General features: G+C 33.0%; 3 protein-coding genes across 5 annotated transcripts in view; 2 read left to right on the top strand and 1 right to left on the bottom strand.

Annotated features, from left to right (window-relative positions):
- LOC131672180 (transcriptional regulator ERG homolog) overlaps positions 1 to 4,697 on the top strand; it is a 47,288-nt gene extending 42,591 nt beyond the window's left edge. For all 3 annotated transcript variants that reach the window (XM_058949235.1, XM_058949234.1, XM_058949236.1), the window contains 2 exons: positions 1,120 to 1,357; positions 2,100 to 4,697. In XM_058949235.1, the coding sequence (XP_058805218.1) occupies positions 1,120 to 1,357; positions 2,100 to 2,430 (569 nt within the window). In that variant the 3' untranslated portion in view covers positions 2,431 to 4,697. The remainder of the gene's footprint in view (positions 1 to 1,119; positions 1,358 to 2,099) is intronic.
- A 4,602-nt stretch (positions 4,698 to 9,299) lies between these two features.
- LOC131672194 (pyrimidodiazepine synthase-like) lies at positions 9,300 to 11,835 on the top strand. Its single transcript, XM_058949257.1, has 5 exons — positions 9,300 to 9,622; positions 9,714 to 9,819; positions 10,121 to 10,364; positions 10,443 to 10,664; positions 10,734 to 11,835. The coding sequence occupies exons 1-5, from the start codon at positions 9,595 to 9,597 to the stop codon at positions 10,851 to 10,853; spliced, it is 720 nt and encodes a 239-aa protein (XP_058805240.1). The 5' UTR covers positions 9,300 to 9,594; the 3' UTR covers positions 10,854 to 11,835.
- Positions 11,836 to 13,744: 1,909 nt separating this feature from the next.
- Positions 13,745 to 16,750, bottom strand: LOC131672184 (cleavage and polyadenylation specificity factor subunit 5). Its single transcript, XM_058949243.1, has 5 exons — positions 16,157 to 16,750; positions 15,551 to 15,751; positions 15,402 to 15,465; positions 14,108 to 14,273; positions 13,745 to 14,026 (listed from the first exon to the last, which is right to left on the bottom strand). The coding sequence occupies exons 1-5, from the start codon at positions 16,270 to 16,272 to the stop codon at positions 13,890 to 13,892; spliced, it is 684 nt and encodes a 227-aa protein (XP_058805226.1). The 5' UTR covers positions 16,273 to 16,750; the 3' UTR covers positions 13,745 to 13,889.
- Positions 16,751 to 17,384: the final 634 nt, after the last annotated feature.

The raw sequence follows: 17,384 nt of genomic DNA on the forward strand, positions 1-17,384 counted from the left end.
TACTGATCATTTAGCCTTGTCATCCGCGTTTAGCTAAAGATTTTGCTATTACGAGCTTCATCCCTCTGCCACACCACAACATAGTTCAATTGCCGCAGAAAGAGAAAGTATAAAATCGCGCATCGTCATATTTTTCACACGTCGTATTCTGAGTAGCATCGCAGCCGGCCCACACACACATTTATTACGTTCGCTTGTTTCTCGACTCGGTCGTCGTCGGCGTTCCCCTTAAAAAAGGGCTTTACAATGCGTCATCACTGGCGTCGATGCTTTGCAGTACTCGAGTGTCCTCACCTCTCTCCTTGCCCAAGGCACAAAGGATATAATCGCGGCTACCCTTCCACAATAGAATAGAAGTTCGTTTGGATCACAATAATTTTCGGTTCTCTACCCCCGCGCTTGGATTTTTTTCTACTCTCGCCAAAAGGACTCTCTCCACGCTTGTGCCTTATTTAATTGCAAACTTCACCACTCTCTCTCTCTCTCTCTCTCCCTCTCTCTCTCTCTCTCTCTCTCTCCCTCTCTCTCTCTCTCTTTTGTGAAAAATGCTATCGTCGCTAATTTATCTGTGGTAGTTTGAATATGAACGATCAAATTAGTACACTTTTGTACGAGAGCGTCTTTAGAGTTGATTTAACGATTATCGTTTTTAAGTAGGATTCCGTAATAGTGGTCGGAGTATAAATGCTAATTTTTTATTTATTTTTAATGAAAGATAGTCTTAATTAATGATCAGTAGTCCAAACTTCCTGAACAATGAAATATTTAAAAATCTCAAGTAATTCATATTAGAGAGTTGTATCTAGCATTGATGAAAAAGTCACCTAGAACTCCGAAAAACATGTCTTTAGTTACTTTAGTAAAATCTTTCCTTGGAAAAAGTTCTTGGAGCATCTCGAGGAAAGAATAAATTAAAAAATCTACAATTAATATAAGTTCTCCTTAAGTCATATAATGTTTCTTTTGCAAAATTACGTTGCATTGTACAATCGAAATAAATTTGAAATTACCAAATATTGAAGGAGACCAATCAAAATCGAAAAATTACTTGGCATGTAAAGTATCTAAAAAATATAACTGGTATAGCAATCATTATCAATATCATCGATTTCCACGCAGATCCTTATCAGATGTTCGGAGCAACGAGCAGCAGACTGGCGAGTTCCGGCAGTGGACAGATCCAGTTGTGGCAATTTCTGCTGGAGCTGTTGTCGGACTCAAGCAACGCCGCATGTATCACGTGGGAAGGCACGAACGGCGAATTCAAGCTGACCGACCCCGATGAAGTGGCGAGGCGATGGGGCGAACGCAAGTCTAAACCTAATATGAACTACGACAAACTCTCTAGGGCGTTAAGGTAAATTTATTCGTGCATTCAATGTGCACGACATTTTCATAGAGAAACACAGTGCCAAAAAGCCTCCGGTAAAGCCTATACGTCTCGTAAAATCCATTGTTGTTCGTCAAACGTCGCCGTTCTAAGTCTCCAAACTAGAGAGGTTCGCGCGAGGGAAGAAATGCCGGCGAACTGCTTGTTGTATATCGAGAAATCGAAGAAAAGGCTGAAGAGAGGACAACGTTCTTTCCAGCGGAACCGTAATACAAAAGAGGCCAAAAGACGGTATTTTTCTTTTTTCACGCGAAATACAGGCGACGAAGGGGGAGAGAGATTCGAGCGAAATTTCAATCATCGGCTTCGTGCTATGCCAAAGCTCGAATCCGGGAGACGTAGAGAGGGAGGAAACGGAGGCGCGTCTATTATTTTTCGATCAGATTCCCTGATTGCGTTACCCACTCTCTTCTCGATAATCGCTCTTTTCCCGCAAAGCTTTTCGACGTAGGCTTTTAAAAATAGCAGCAGCATGCCGGGACAGCAGGATGATCGAATTCGCGCGACGGACTAATAACCGCCGCGGAGATGTACGTAGCTGTAACGATATTTTCTTCCGCTCGTCGGCGCGCGAGAATTTCGCGTTGATTGAATTTCACCGGGCGATGATTCGCTCGCGTCGATTAACCCGCACAGCCAGTATTATAGCAGCCAAATCAGTAGTAAACGCAATTTGGGTCAGACACAACATCGACGCATCTGCTTGCAGGTACTACTACGACAAGAACATCATGACAAAAGTTCACGGCAAGAGGTACGCGTACAAGTTCGACTTCCAAGGGCTTGCAGCGGCGACGCAGCCAGCGGCAGCGGATCCAGCGGCTTACAAGTACCAAAGCGAGCTGTTCATGTCGGGTTACGGCCATGCGAAATTGAACCTCATGCCGCCGCCGGCTACGTCGGTATCAGTACCCGGTGGCTTGTTCCAATCGGCTTCGAGCTACTGGTCAACGAGTCCCGGCGCTAATTTGTACGCCGGCCATCATACGGCTTCGGGTCATGTGCCGCCACACCTTGGCAGCTATCCACATTACGCATGACCCGGGGTCGAGCAGTGGGGAGCTGCTCTCGGTACTCCGCGCTGAACAATTCGCGCGCTGCAGCTTTTGTTTCCTTTTCTTTTTTTTTTTTTCGCAATCGGGGACGGGGATGTTTGCGGTTGTTTGCTTTCACTCCGCGAGTGTACATTACTATTGGGTTCGGGCACATGCACGCGCAGTAGTATTGTGAGCAAACGAAAGTGACCGCGCGAGTGTTGTGTATATCCCGCGCGCCATTTTTTCTCATTTACCAACTATAAATGTTTGATATTCGAAGTCGTACAACATTTACAAAACGTTGCTTGAACTCCATCCAACGTCAATGTTACGCATGGGACGAGGAAAGAATGGATCGGCCAACTGCAAGATCCGTCGTATATCCCCCCTCCCCTCATTCAAATATATAGGTTTTTTTATCCCTCGCATGTATAGAACATACAGTCGGCGGAATGTGAAAACAATGAGGCGATTTGGTGCGTTCCAAACTTCTCTTCTCATCCTCTGTCTCATTCTACATTCTGTGTGCCATATACGACCATGACGAGCCATCGAACGCTTGACGTTCCGCAACGTGACTGTAAAACGTGAAAAATGTGCAAGGCTATCACCTGAATTTATCTTTCAACAAGAGGAGTTGTTTGTGGGTGTGTTGGGCAGAATACAAAGGAAATAATGAAAATCTTGTAAATATAATTAAACAAGCGAAAACGTGTAAGTAATATACCGATACGTAAAGCTAAAATCGAGCGAACGACGGATACTCAAATGTGTTGTCCTGGATGACGAATAATTTTTCTTCTTTTTTAAATTGTTTTCTTTTAAATTAATGAGTTACGTGATGACTGCGCTTGTGCAAGAATGTTTTGCTGTAAGTAGTGCAAGTTGAATATAGTCAGAATTTTTTTAACAATTCATAATAATCATTTTTGTATAGTTGATATTTCAATGTCCATCGATGTTCAATATTCACAGTTAAAAATAATTACTTCAGACGCACCACTCAGGACAAAAAGTTCGAGTGTCCGACGGGCGCAGCGGAAACTCAAACTAACAAGTGTATCATATAAACTCTTTTAAACTGACATTATTTGTTATTGTATATCATAAGCGCGCCAGGAGCAGCTTATTTCCCTGTCAAAGATAATGCGAGAAGCCAGGAGAACAAAAAAGGAACGTGAAAAATACGATTATTATTACAATTATCATATAGAGGTTCAATCGTAAGAGAATTCTCAGAAGCTGCCGTTGAGATGCCCTCGCGTCGGATTTATCACGTAAAAATGCAAACCAAAAAAATTAAATTAAATTAAAGTAAACAAAAGTAAAATAACAAATGAAGTGACGTACCTCTGTCGACGATGCGTAATTCCTAAGTCATATACTGTATCATACCAACACTTAAGACCTAAGCATTACTAGAACAAAAAAAAGCTATATTAACGGATAGTGATGCGTCCCCCTTTGACTTCGCGGGATTTGGACGAGACAAGCATTTCCTTTTGTTTTTCGCAGTGCGATTTGATTGATGTGTGAACGGTGTGCCATAGAGTATTCGAATGCGGGTTTTTTTAGCGCTCGTTTAACGACTGTCGATGAATCAAACTGCGTAGCTCTCCTTTCATAATTTAACTTCGCTAATTTATCGCCTACCGCTTAGACATTATTTATTTTTGTTATGTTTTCAGAGTTTGTATAGATTACCGCGTGACAAAAGCAACAACAAGAATAACAGTCCAAAGCCGCGAGGTGCGAGAGACGGCACCGAAATGTAGATAGGGTGTTTTCATGTGTAGCGTAGCTGCGTTTAGATGATCTAGTCCTTTATTCGGCGTGTATAAATGGCTGTGCGAGTGATTGAGATACCAAAGATGATGTCGAGAGCGAAGTCATTAGGTACGCTTTTCGATTTTCTTTCCGTCATTCCTAAAATAAACAAAGAAATCACGTGTAAAGAAAGGAAAATAAGTAGAGTGTCGATGATTTTTTTCGCAATTTTCTCAATTGAAAGCGTTATTGTAAGTTTATATAATTAAACAAGTGGGATGAAAACTTTTTATGGATGTAATTGCGATTATAGCGATAATCATTTTAAAAGTCATTTGGGAGTAATAAAAAAAATTAATGTTGTAAATAATATTTATGTTTTTAATTCAGCTCAATGTTTCATTTCAAACCTACCCATGACACAAACAATATAAAGTATATCATTCCGAGCGAATCAAGGGAAAATACACACAAATACACTGACGATTGAATGTCAAATTATTTGTTACCACCATGATAATATGTTCATCTTAATATGAAATAAATGTGATTCATTGTTCATAAATAAAATGGAAGTCTCATTTCTTTGCCGCGCAATCGCTCTTCTGTGAAAGTTTGTTTTTTTCTAGACGAGTAGTAAATATCAACGTCTGGTGAGCCAACACAAAATCTTGATAACTCTCCAAGCCTCTTTAAGACAGTTAAATTGAAATTTTTCATTTTGATTATTATTATAGTTAGACTGTCATCAGTACAGAGAAGACACTTTCTTTTTGTCGACGTATCGAGTACTTCTCTTAAATTCGGAAAACAGTATGAAAAAAGCTAATGTCTGCTTTGTTACAACTTCGTTGTTACTGCTAAATAAGATGTTTCTATGCAGTGAGCTCAGTTTAAACTCCCTCTTATAAGAAAAAAAATTATGAACCTTTTCTCAATCAACAACCCCTGATTCTCATCAAACAATCGACCAACTTAGAAAACAACGGTGAGAGAGAGGGAGAGAGAGAAAGAGAGAGAGAGAGAGAGAAGAAGAAACTACACGCCGAAAGTCTAGCAATCTGAAAGCTAATTAAGCCATCTCGAAAGCTGGTGTGGCATTGTAAAGCTCCGTATAGATCCTTTGGTCGGTTTAGCCTCAAGACAAATAGCGAACAATGGTCGCGCGTAGATAAAAAGAAAGAAAAAAAAAGACGACGACGGACGAAAAAAAAAATGAAAGCTCGCTTGCTGGCGAGTAGGGGTGGGGATGAGCGCAAGCTCGTTGGTAGTTCTCGGGGCGTGTTGCCATGGAGCGAGGAATGGCGGCTCTTGCGAAGTAGAGGGCGGAGCCTTTGGCGATATGGCCATGGTCGGTTAATTCGAGGGAGAGGTGGCGAGGTGTTCTGCTCAGGGCCGAGGGCCTTTTCCTTTGAGATCGTCCAGATTATTGCTGTGTGTGTGAGGGTAATGGGGTTACCTCGTTTGCTTCGTCTCCGAGGAAAATTCTTTGGAGACTTGTTATGAGATTACCGACTTTGTGGTTGACGCAATGCCAAGTTTTCGAAAAGTTTGAGTGGAATACCAATTTTTAGATAGAAGTCGCAGTAAAAAGTAGGATTGTTATCATTGAAAATTTTTAGCAAAATATCTCTGGTTTAAATATTTCCTTTTTAATGTAACAGGATCTCATATTTTCTGGAAACATTCGTGATGCATGACACGTAAAAAGTTTATGCAAAAACCTGAAATCATAAACATATCACTAAAAATTACAAGTTTTCGAGATAGTATTTTTATACCTGAACTTTTTCAAACAATTTCCCAGCGATAAAATTTGTATTCGATTTTTTCACGTTTTTTAGATATCCAACCATCAATTGCTATGTAAAGAATTGTCAAGGAATATAGTTAATAACGAAAATGATTATGTAATTACTTGATTTGTTACGATAGTAAATTTTGAATATATATCTTTTCCTAGAGACAACAGATATGAAAAAGTCAATTAACGGACTTCAAGTAAACATTTTCTGAAATAATAGAAAATCTACGCTAAATTAAAATCTCTACCGAGCACAGACTAAAAGTCCGAAAAGAGAGAAAGAGAGAGAGAGAGAGAGAGAGAGAGAGAGAGAGAGAGAGAGCGAGAACGAAAGCAAGCTAATCGATGACACCACCAATCCGAGCTTGCAAGCTTTCCCCACCACTTGGTCCGTCGTCCTTTCTCTCTTCTCCCTTTCTCTCTCTCCCTCTTTCGCGGTGGGTGCGCGCGCGTCGCCGCCGCCTGTGTATCTTATCCTTCCTTCCTTCCGTCCTTCCTTCCTTCCTTCCTTCCTCCGTTGTTTTGTTTCTTCACATGCACCACGCGCCACCCTCTCGCCATATTGCCGTGTACGGCTTTTTCACCCTCTCCCATACGATCTTATCAGCTACACAACGATGCGTTTTTTTCACCTGCGCAACGCAGCTGTAAAACTCACGTAACTTATGGCCATAAGGATAAAGCTGCTTTATATTTCGGCGATGGTTGTTCATACAATTTTTATATGTGTGTAATATAATAAATAACCAAGCTCTCTTAATTAAGAGCTTAATTTCTTTTGCTGCCAATACTATACATAGATTTTTTACGTACACTCCAATGTTACGAGCGTGAACCAAAAATAGTGGTAAGTAACAAATTGTGGAAATTATGTAGCGAATATGATTGGATCAGAAACTGCTAAAATCGTTTCTTATAAGTCATAGAACAAATGCTACGTTTCCTATTAACTCAAATAAATAATACTACTGTGGGCAAAAAGTAAGGTGAATTTTCAATTTAAACTTCGCGGGCTTAACATTTCGGGCTAGTTCTTTTTTTCTTGAGTTGGTAGGACTGCGAATGACACCTGGGACAAATTTCATGTCAATGTCATCATCAGTAATATATTTACGCTTGTGTTTACCAAACGACCAAGAGTGCATGTTTCGATTTTTACAATGTCTGATTTAATTGAGCAAAGAAGTGCCATCAAATTTTGTTTGCGGAATGAAATTTCGGCTGCGGAAACGTTGAGGATGTTGCGGAAGGCCTTTGGTGATTCTACCATGTCGCAGAAAAATGTTTATAAGTGGTACAAAGACTTCAAAGAGGGTCGAGAACGTGTTGATGACTTGGAGCGCTCCGGACGACCATCGACGTCAACAGATGACCAACACGTCAATAAAGTGAAGGAATTAGTGCTCGAAAATCGTCGGTTGACTGTTAGAGACCTTACTGATATGATCGGAATATCAGAAGGATCTGTGAAAACAATTTTGAAAGACCATTTGGGCCTACGAAAAGTCAAATCTCGTTTGGTACCGAAAACGCTCAACTCAAGAGACCACTCCGGGGAACGCGTTTCGAGTCGATTGAGGAGATAAGAGCTGAATCGAAGAAGGCGCTGATGGCTATACCGAAAAGGGACTATTTGGCATGTTTCGAGGATTGGAAAAAACGTTGGCATAAGTGTATTTTATCGGGAGGGGATTACTTCGAAGGGGATGACATTGATGTAGAAGAATAAATAAAGATTTTTCATTTTACAAACAAATTCACCTTACTTTTTGCCCACAGTAGTACATAGATTTTTTACGTACACTCCAATGTTACGAGCGTGAACCAAAAATAGTGGTAAGTAACAAATTGTGGAAATTATGTAGCGAATATGATTGGATCAGAAACTGCTAAAATCGTTTCTTATAAGTCATAGAACAAATGCTACGTTTCCTATTAACTCAAATAAATAATAGTTACCTTCTAATAACAACTATAACCAATTATTTACCTGAGTAAAGAATGTAAAAAGAATTAAATAAGCGTCAAATACGGTAAAGTTCAAAATAATGTATGCTTAATTTTAAATAAAAATTAGAAAATAATGAATAAATCATGATTAAAAAGAACTGTTCAAAATTTCATTAAAATAAAAAGGCAGGGTAAATTTTTTATGTACTTGGAAATCGAGAAATTTATAAGATTAACATACAAACAGATGGTGAAAAATTGAATTAAATAAAGAGATGAACTTATAATAATTACATATATTTATAATTATAATGACAGATTATTTTTTTATAACTATCGCAATGTATATAAGAAAAATATTGCTCGATTAATTATAAAGCCAAATATAAAAGCTATATATGGCTTTTATATTTGAACATCGTGTTTAAATATTTCGCTATTTATGTTATTAGCACTCAATAGTTTAAATATCATACTTTTATAAGTTTACAAAAACATTAAAAATGACTTTATGCTATCTCATCACTTTATGTGGATAAAGTCGGCTATAGAAATTTAAAATTAATATTTACAGCACCAACTAACAGTAATACCGACTGATGGTTCATTTAACAAATTTATAAAAAATATATATAATATATATGTTAGATGATGCAGGCAGATGAATATTGTATATATGTATATTTTTTTTAATTCAAAAATTAAAGACTAGATTTCTTTTACACTGCAAAAGAATTTAATATACTACGAAATTGATCACAGAATTTTCAAGGGAATTCGTTCCACATAATTGTGAATAATTAATGGCGTTAAAATTGAGAAATATATTCTTGACATAAGTAATAAATTCTCTTTTGATGCATCACTATTTATATATTACAATGTATATTAGTCACTTACTATCTATGTAACATACCTGATACATCACTTGAGTATTTTACTCAAAGTGTGATCGTATGAGTATGAAAATGAATCATTCTAATTCGAATTATTATATTTTAGTCTAAATGGTAAGTGTATATTTTTTTATAATTCGTGAATTGTAAATGGTCACTTGGAATGCTATAGTTCCAAATTAGACAGGCAATAAATTCAATAGCCTATAAATTTTGAGAGCTTAAACAGATAGTTGAAGTTTTTTTTAAATTAAAATCATTTATGCTTATGTATTTTCCCTATTCATTTTATTTTAATTCATTAACTGATTGTTTTACGCTACCAATACAAAATATTAACATACTTTTAATTCATTAATTTTTAAAAAGCTGGAGTCACGGGTCATATAAAATAGTGCACTGCGCAGCAGTGCTGAGAATCCGATCAATGCGCAGTGCGCAATCGCGGCAAAACACAGAGGGCGATCTAATGTGAGAGAATGAGAAAAAAGCATCGGCCGTTGACCGGCAACCGCAAAAACAGAATAAAAATCCACAGCAAGTCCAGAAAACTTTGTTCCTAAATAAATCAGCATTCCGAAAACCAGTTTCATCGCATATATATTGTCATCGTAGTTACCAATTTCTGTTATAAACACATATCTGTTTTTAAAATAGATATTCGACATATCGAAACTGTAAGATTTAAGCAAACAAAAGTAGAATTTTTACTTGTGATTGCTTTGTTTTTCTTTATTACCCTTTACAATCATGGGCAGCAACAAACATTTGAGTACTGGTGTGTATATAGACAGCAAGGATCATCTTTTCTTTAAATTTTATTTACTTATTAATTGATGCAAGATTTTGATAAAAAATAATGAATTCAGGATCAAAGGTTCCTTCTTTGGAACAAGGCAAATTAAGGCTGTACAGCATGAGATTTTGTCCCTATGCACAAAGGGTTCATCTAGTTCTTGATTCCAAGAAAATTCCGTGAGTAACAGGAATCTAATTTCTTCATTTTAGTTAGCAAATATTTGAATATAGATGAAAACATAATTTGATGTATTTTAAAATATTTTCTTTTCTTTAAAATCATTCAAACGAATAATTATTGTATTGACTTAATATGAGTCATGGTTTATTCTTAAATAACCTTTTTCTAATTTGAATTTGTTTTTTTCTTTTCTTTAAATTACAAATTGCAAAATATACTTGTTAATATACTTATTATAGTTATTTATATTTGTTCATTTCAACAATTTTGTGAATAATTGTAAATCTGTTATTTTAGATATGATGTAGTTTATGTGAATTTAACTCAAAAACCTGAATGGTTACAAGAAAAAAGTCCTTTAGGCAAAGTGCCTTGCATAGAATTTGAAAATGGTGATACATTGTATGAAAGTTTGATTATTTCTGAATATTTGGATGAAGCTTATCCAGAATCTACTTTGTTTCCAAAAGATCCATTAGCAAAAGCTAAAGATAAGTTATTAATCGAAAGGTTCAATGAAGTTATAACAACCATATACAAAGTGAGTAGTTTGTTTTAAATATTCAAGCTGATGTAAATATACAGTAAAAGAATTGATTAAAATCTTTTTTTATTATAGATATACTTTGGGAAAGGTGATGATAGGGATCTATTTAATGAAGTTTTGAAAGGTTTAGATATTTTTGATAAAGAATTGGCCAAAAGAGGAACTCCATTTTTTAATGGAAGTCAACCAGGTATGTTAGATTTAATGATTTGGCCATGGTGTGAAAGAGCAGACATTTTAAAACTTATACGAGGAGAACATTTTGTTATTCCAAAAGACAGGTATCATAGACTGGTAAGTATACACTAATTTAAATTATTTGCTATACAAAAAAAACACTAATCTAATAATCGCTAATTGCAGTTAGAATGGAAAGTGGCTATGAAAGAAGATGCAGGTGTGAAAAGAAGTTTTTTAGATGCAGAAACTCATGCAAAATACATGAAAAGCCGTATAGCAGGCATTGCACAATATGATTTTTAAAACATTCAAGATTGTAAGATAAACTAAATAACTAAATCTATTCAAAGACATATTTTGTACCAATCTAAAGGCACAATTGCACAAGCATTTTATACGATAACATTCCCACAAAAATTTATACTTGATATGGTAAAAGTTACTTGACATTGTAAAACAATGTCAGATATATCTACGTTTAAGTGTTCAGGAATGATTATCAGTTAACTTGACTTTGACTACTAAGTAAATATCATCAATAAAAGTTGATATCTTTAAATTAAATTGGCTTAATAAATTAATTTTTCAATCGAAACTTTACAAAAATATAGATCTGAATTTTCGTAATTATGTTAATTAAATATAGAATTTTCGAACTAAACATTTGATTAAAGATTGAAGTTGGTTAATAGAACAATTTAAAACTGATCATACTTTCAGAATTCGAAGACATTAAGAGTTAAGCATCAATATTTATATTTATATTTATGTATAGAAATTGTCCGAGTTTGTACCTTCCCGCGCATCTTTGATGACAGTGACAGTTTAAAAATTGCTGTCGCTACAAGTAACAAAAGCTGCACGTCAAGTGTAAACGGATTTTCTCGACCTTTCACATCGATTCGATCAAAATCGTATATACACTTTTAGAATAGCAATGTACAAAGACATTTGAATACCGATATAGACAATAAATAATTACCATACCAATTACAATTACTTATAAATTAATACGAGATTTCAATTATAAATTTAGACTCCAAAGTTCCAGCATTACCAAAAGGCAGGCTCTACAGTATGAGGTACTATCACTGTCTAATAGAACTTATTTGATACTTAACGCAAAAAAAAAATCCGTGAGAGTATTGTTTATGATTTTAATTTATGATTGTTGAGATAAAAAATAGAAAAAATCTCGAATGATACGTGAATTATTGCTTCTTACTATGTTTTATAATATTTCGTATTTTGTTGCTGAAATATATACGTATACAGCGATTTATATTACCTTAAAATGAAATATGATTTCTTTTTTCTCATTCAAGATTGCAGGATGGACAATGCATCAACATTTAATACTCATAATTAGAATGGCAAAATTAAGAAGTTTCCTATCATAATAAGAATGAGTTATCGACTTTCATATTGCACGATCTTGAATATATTTTTTAGAATTTAAATTAGATCGTATAAGATCGCTATTTTACATATATATTCAATGTGATCTTATTTCTTTTACTTTTTTGAGTAATTAATTAGAGTATCTTATAATTTAGCTAACAGAAATGTTAATTCATGCAGTATACATTTATTAAATCAATATATTTTCTTTTTTTGTTTAGTTAATAGATAATAGATAATAATAATCAAAGAAAAACTTTATTTACTTCATTATTTCAGGTACAATGTTCATTAAAACAAGGTAGAAGTACAAGGATATAAAGAAATTGTTATCATTTTTTCTAGTTTATCTATTTATAATATATAAATATAAAGATAGAATAAAAAGAAAAAAGTTAATTAAAGTTCCTTACATAGAATTAAAAAATAATGATACTTTATATAAAAATGTAATCATCTCTGAATACCCAAATAAAAATTATATATAGAGCCCAAAACATTCTCCAAAGATCTTTTGGCAAAAACAAAATATTTATTGAAAGATTAAGTTAAATTACCTCTTCTATATACAATGTAATAACATTTGATTCTTATAAATATGCTATCTAATCAGTTTTATAATTAATCAAATCTTAATTAATTTACATTTTAAGATATATTTTATAAGAGGTGGTGACAAATAGTTGTTTAATGACTTTTTAAAGACTTGGACACTTTCAATAAAGAATTGACTATAAGAAAAATTCCATTTTTAATGTAAATCAGCCAGATATATTAAATTTGATGATTTTAGCCAATCTTAGTTAAAACTGAAATTTGAAAACATGAGTGAAGATTGTTTTGCTATTCACAAAGACAAATATCTGAAATTGTTAAGATATTTTTACTGCTAAGCTATAACAGGGACAAATTAAAAAAGCTATATTATAGGTACTATGCAATTATTTAAAAAAATTTTTAAGATTATATTAATTGTATCCAAATACTCTTTTTATACAAATTGTAATTTAAAATTGCACATGCATTGTGCAGAAATATTTATCGAAATTCCTTACGAATCAGTTCATATTTTCAAACAACATTGAACTGTCAATGTCAAAATAAAAATGAAAGTTTACATAAAAAATGTGTATTTACAATATTATGAGAATATTCATGATTTACCTTGGTCAGTTATTATTATAAAGCATTAAATAAACTCCAAAAATAAGAAATATTAAATAAATAATGCATGCAGCAATCATAAAACTTTTAGAATTGTCTTTTTTTAATTCCAACAGTTTTTTCTCATTAACTTTTAAAATTTTTTTAGCACTTTCTAATTCTTTTTTCAATGAATCTTTATTTTCAAGTGTGGTCTGCGCTGCAAGTTCTTTTTCCAAAATATCTATTCGATATGATGTTCGTCTAACTAAATCTTGAAAAACTTCAACCTAAAAAAATATACTACGTATAAAACTAAAAGTACTAATTGAATATTTTTAATCAAATAAAATAAATACTTCTTTCATAAGGGTGTCTTTTGTTCCAGTCATTTTTACAAACCAATATGACTTGACCAGAAATTACTTGACGTAAAAAAGCAAGTAAAACTCAGAACTGTTGTTTACAGGTGTCATTAAGACTAGGACGCCATTTTGAACTTTGTAATAAAAATGTCACGTGATTTAAGTTCTGTTTCAGTGACTTTATGAAGACATTTTTCATAAGGTAAGATTTTGAGAAACAAATAAAAAAAATGTAATTATCATGAAGTAAAAATTAAATAGTTTAAGAAAAAAACAAAGGTATGTAATATTAGAAAATTTATTAGTAAGATTGACATTGCATTCATACCTTACAGATAATGTTCAATCATCTGTAAACTCAATGGTCTCAATACATCAATTTGAATTATTTTCCAGTTCATAATAATAAAAAATTATGCACATTTTTTCCTTACATGTAAATAAAATTAAATCTACAAAGTGCTTGTGGCAGGGATGAAATTATTGGTCCATATCCTTGTGAATTATCATATAGTTCAAACAATGGAGCTGCTACCAACTTGTAATTTTTAGGTACTGCTACTAGAGCTAACAAAAATATTTTCAATTTCAAAACTAAAAACTGTTAAAAATAATAGTAATTTTATTTGCTTTGTTACATATACCAACCTTTTTCTTGCAATTGGACTAAAAATAAGCGTTTATGTTCCTTTGGTTTTGTTATATGAGGTGGAATGTATGGATATTGAGGTGGTTCAAAGTTTGGTCTCCACCAATTTCCAATAGTATCTTCAATAAGCCACTCTTGTTTTATACCATCCTGACGTCCAAGAATCTGTAATTTTTTGAACACAATTAAATAATAAATATTATCCTATTAACATTATTCTTAAAAATGTAATAAATGACATACTATAATACGTAAATTATATGATATTTAAATTTATCGCCAGATAAAAATTAATTTATAGAAATTTTAGTGTACATCGACTTGTTACATATAGAAATATAATTACACCTACAAAATTCAACAATTTGCATGAATAATTATAATTACATTTGTGTACATGCTTTTTTCATCCCTTGATTTCTAAGAAAATTTATAAAATGTCTAACTTATAAAATAGTTATAAACCTTTTTGGGTTGCTTAATTTTTTACATAAAACATTTTTACAAAATTTGATATATCTTTTGAAAAATGAAATGTTTCTGACTTAGCTACATGAAACAATAGTAATTTACAATTATAAAAGTACAATCGCAACATAAAATATCTCCAAAACTGTTACAATCAGATATCAACTTTATCTATATTTTTTGAAAATTCAGTATAAAATTAAAGTATAAAAAATTAGGTTTATAGATACAAAATGTACGTAGAGAAGCTGTGCTTAGTAACCTTTTCTGGTGATAATCATCAGTTGGCAAATCTTTAATTGTGAAAATTAAATAAATTTTCTGAATATTGAGAACCAGTACATAAATTTCCTAAACAAATTATTTGATAGAATCAAGTTAAGGTAAAAACAATTATTGAGATTTAAACAATTAGACTGAATGAAAAAAAAACCTATTTTCTGTCCATTTCGCAAAGAACAGAGTTTAGTCAGTGAACCTCTACAATTTTTTAGAGCAAAGAGATGTCAAGCTTTTTCTATCATTCAATATTTGACCTATTATATTTCAAATAATTATGTATTATATTCCAATATTATATTCCAATTTACTTATGACTATATGACAATGTTCAGAAGATTATATAAAGCTTGACATTGTTTTACAATATAAAATTAAGCAGAATTGTAATAAATTAATAAGGAAATCATACAAAAAGATCACACAAGGCTCTGCTCAGTACAAAATAGTGTTCTGACAAAATATATTAATTTTATGTAATAATAAGTCTACTGAGAAGTGTTTCTAATCATTCTTGAATGACTTATAAAACTGCTCAATTTTTACCTCTGTAAGAAGCCTTTTAAGGCCCTCAACTTCATCTTCACCTGTATTCAACTCTCCACCAGGTCTAAAAATAATAATTACAATTAATATACTCTAGTATACTTGGTATTATTTAGCCAACGAGCAGAAATATCTAAAAAACAACTTACAATTTAAAGAATGTGGTCCCAAGCTGAAGCATAAGTACATGTGGTAAACCATGTTCATGAACAAGCAGAACTCCTTCAACACTGCGACGCATTCCAATCTTGTCAAATTCATCTCTCATTCGCTGAAATCGAGCTGGCACTGACGGATCTTTCTCAAATAAAGGCTCTTTTGTTCCGAATGTATAGTTTGTCAAAGGATATCTACATAGTAAATCAGGTGTTTGTTTGTGTTAACAATTCTTATCTTAACAATACAATAAACATTGAAAATGAACCTCTTAAAGAATGAAAACCAAGCACTAACATAATTATTTACAATCGCTTTAAAAAAAAATACATAATTAAAGACATTCCATCAGAGTTCAAAGGTGCTTGGTTGTGCTGAACAAGCCTATCAGATTGTTTACAATTTATATAAGTTTCGCACTATACATATGTAAATAACAATTTGGCTTCGGTTCGTGGTTCGTCTATCATAAGTACAAACGCTTCAGCGAATTACAATAAACAAACACATGAAAGCGTATATAGAATCAATATATACAGCACGCCGATTCAATGCGGCTCAACAACGCTAAAAGAAAAATTTATATATTTACTACTTACAAATTTATCGTCCGATTGATAGTGACCGAAGGGTTAGGTGGCAGTTTGCCGTCGAAGGAACTGTTGCTCGATCTCCTAGGCCAACCACTTCCCACTTTTACCTGATTCGTCGTCATTTTCTCAGTTCTTTTCCGCTTCTATATCCCACTTTAGACAGATTTACAAGCCCAAAATAGTGTTCAATAGTCAGTAATAACTGAAGTAAACGCAAAAAGATGCCACTCAATGAATCTCTGCCCTATAGATGCCGTGCGCAAAGATGATAGTTGATAGACGACTGACTGCTGACTGCCACTACTTTGATAGACGCCACGCTAACCCTGCGTCCGCAATTAGCATGTTATTTTATTTCATAATAACAATACAAAGCACTGTGTGTTTATGAGGTCATGTTACATTTTTTTAACTTTTCTCCCCTAAATACACTTTGAATGAAAAAAAAATCAACTTTAAAGTTATTGCTTTAAAGAATTTTTTATATTCAAAAAGAGCATTCAGGAGAAAAATTGCATTTAAAAAAGGTTACTTGACCGTCATCTACATTTACACGTATTATATGTGAACGCAAACTGTAGGATTTGGATGCAATAGGACAGGGCAAAGATCCTGATTTCTGATGACGCTTCGAAACGCTCGGTTTCTATTTATACAACAGACGTCAATTTCCGGTGTTTGTCAACTCAAATTTGAATTTATTGAAATCTTGTTATTTGTTGTTTATTAATATTATATAAATTTACAATTAATAGACTTTCAAAATGTAAAGAAACACAAAAAATATAAAAACGCTAACTAGTTTCACTTAGTCAACAAAAATGTTTTAGTTTTAACACTAGTATGAAATGGCTTAAATTGGAATAATTAATCAGACTCAAGGCTATACAAAAATATTTTGTACTGATAAATGTTTGCAGCTTTACATTGAATGTTGAAAAATTTATTTATGTTTAATTAAATCAAAGGATGTAACATTCATTATTATAAATATTATTTTGTTTTGTCAAGATGCGTTGTTAAAAATAATTAGTCGATATCCTTATATAGTGCTGCCATCTAATTTCACTCGCAATATCAAATTCTTAAATTAACTAAAATTATATTATTTACTCGCAATAAATAATAAAAGTGATTAAAAATTCGAGTGATATTTCGGATTGTATTTTCATTAAAATCAAATAATTTTTATAAATTACAACATTCAAGTTTTTATTGACTATGAGAAAAGAGG

Source organism: Phymastichus coffea, unplaced genomic scaffold (assembly GCF_024137745.1).
Source record: "Phymastichus coffea isolate CEN01 unplaced genomic scaffold, Cenicafe_Pcof_1.1 PCOF00145, whole genome shotgun sequence".
Taxonomy (NCBI): Eukaryota; Metazoa; Arthropoda; class Insecta; order Hymenoptera; family Eulophidae; genus Phymastichus; species Phymastichus coffea.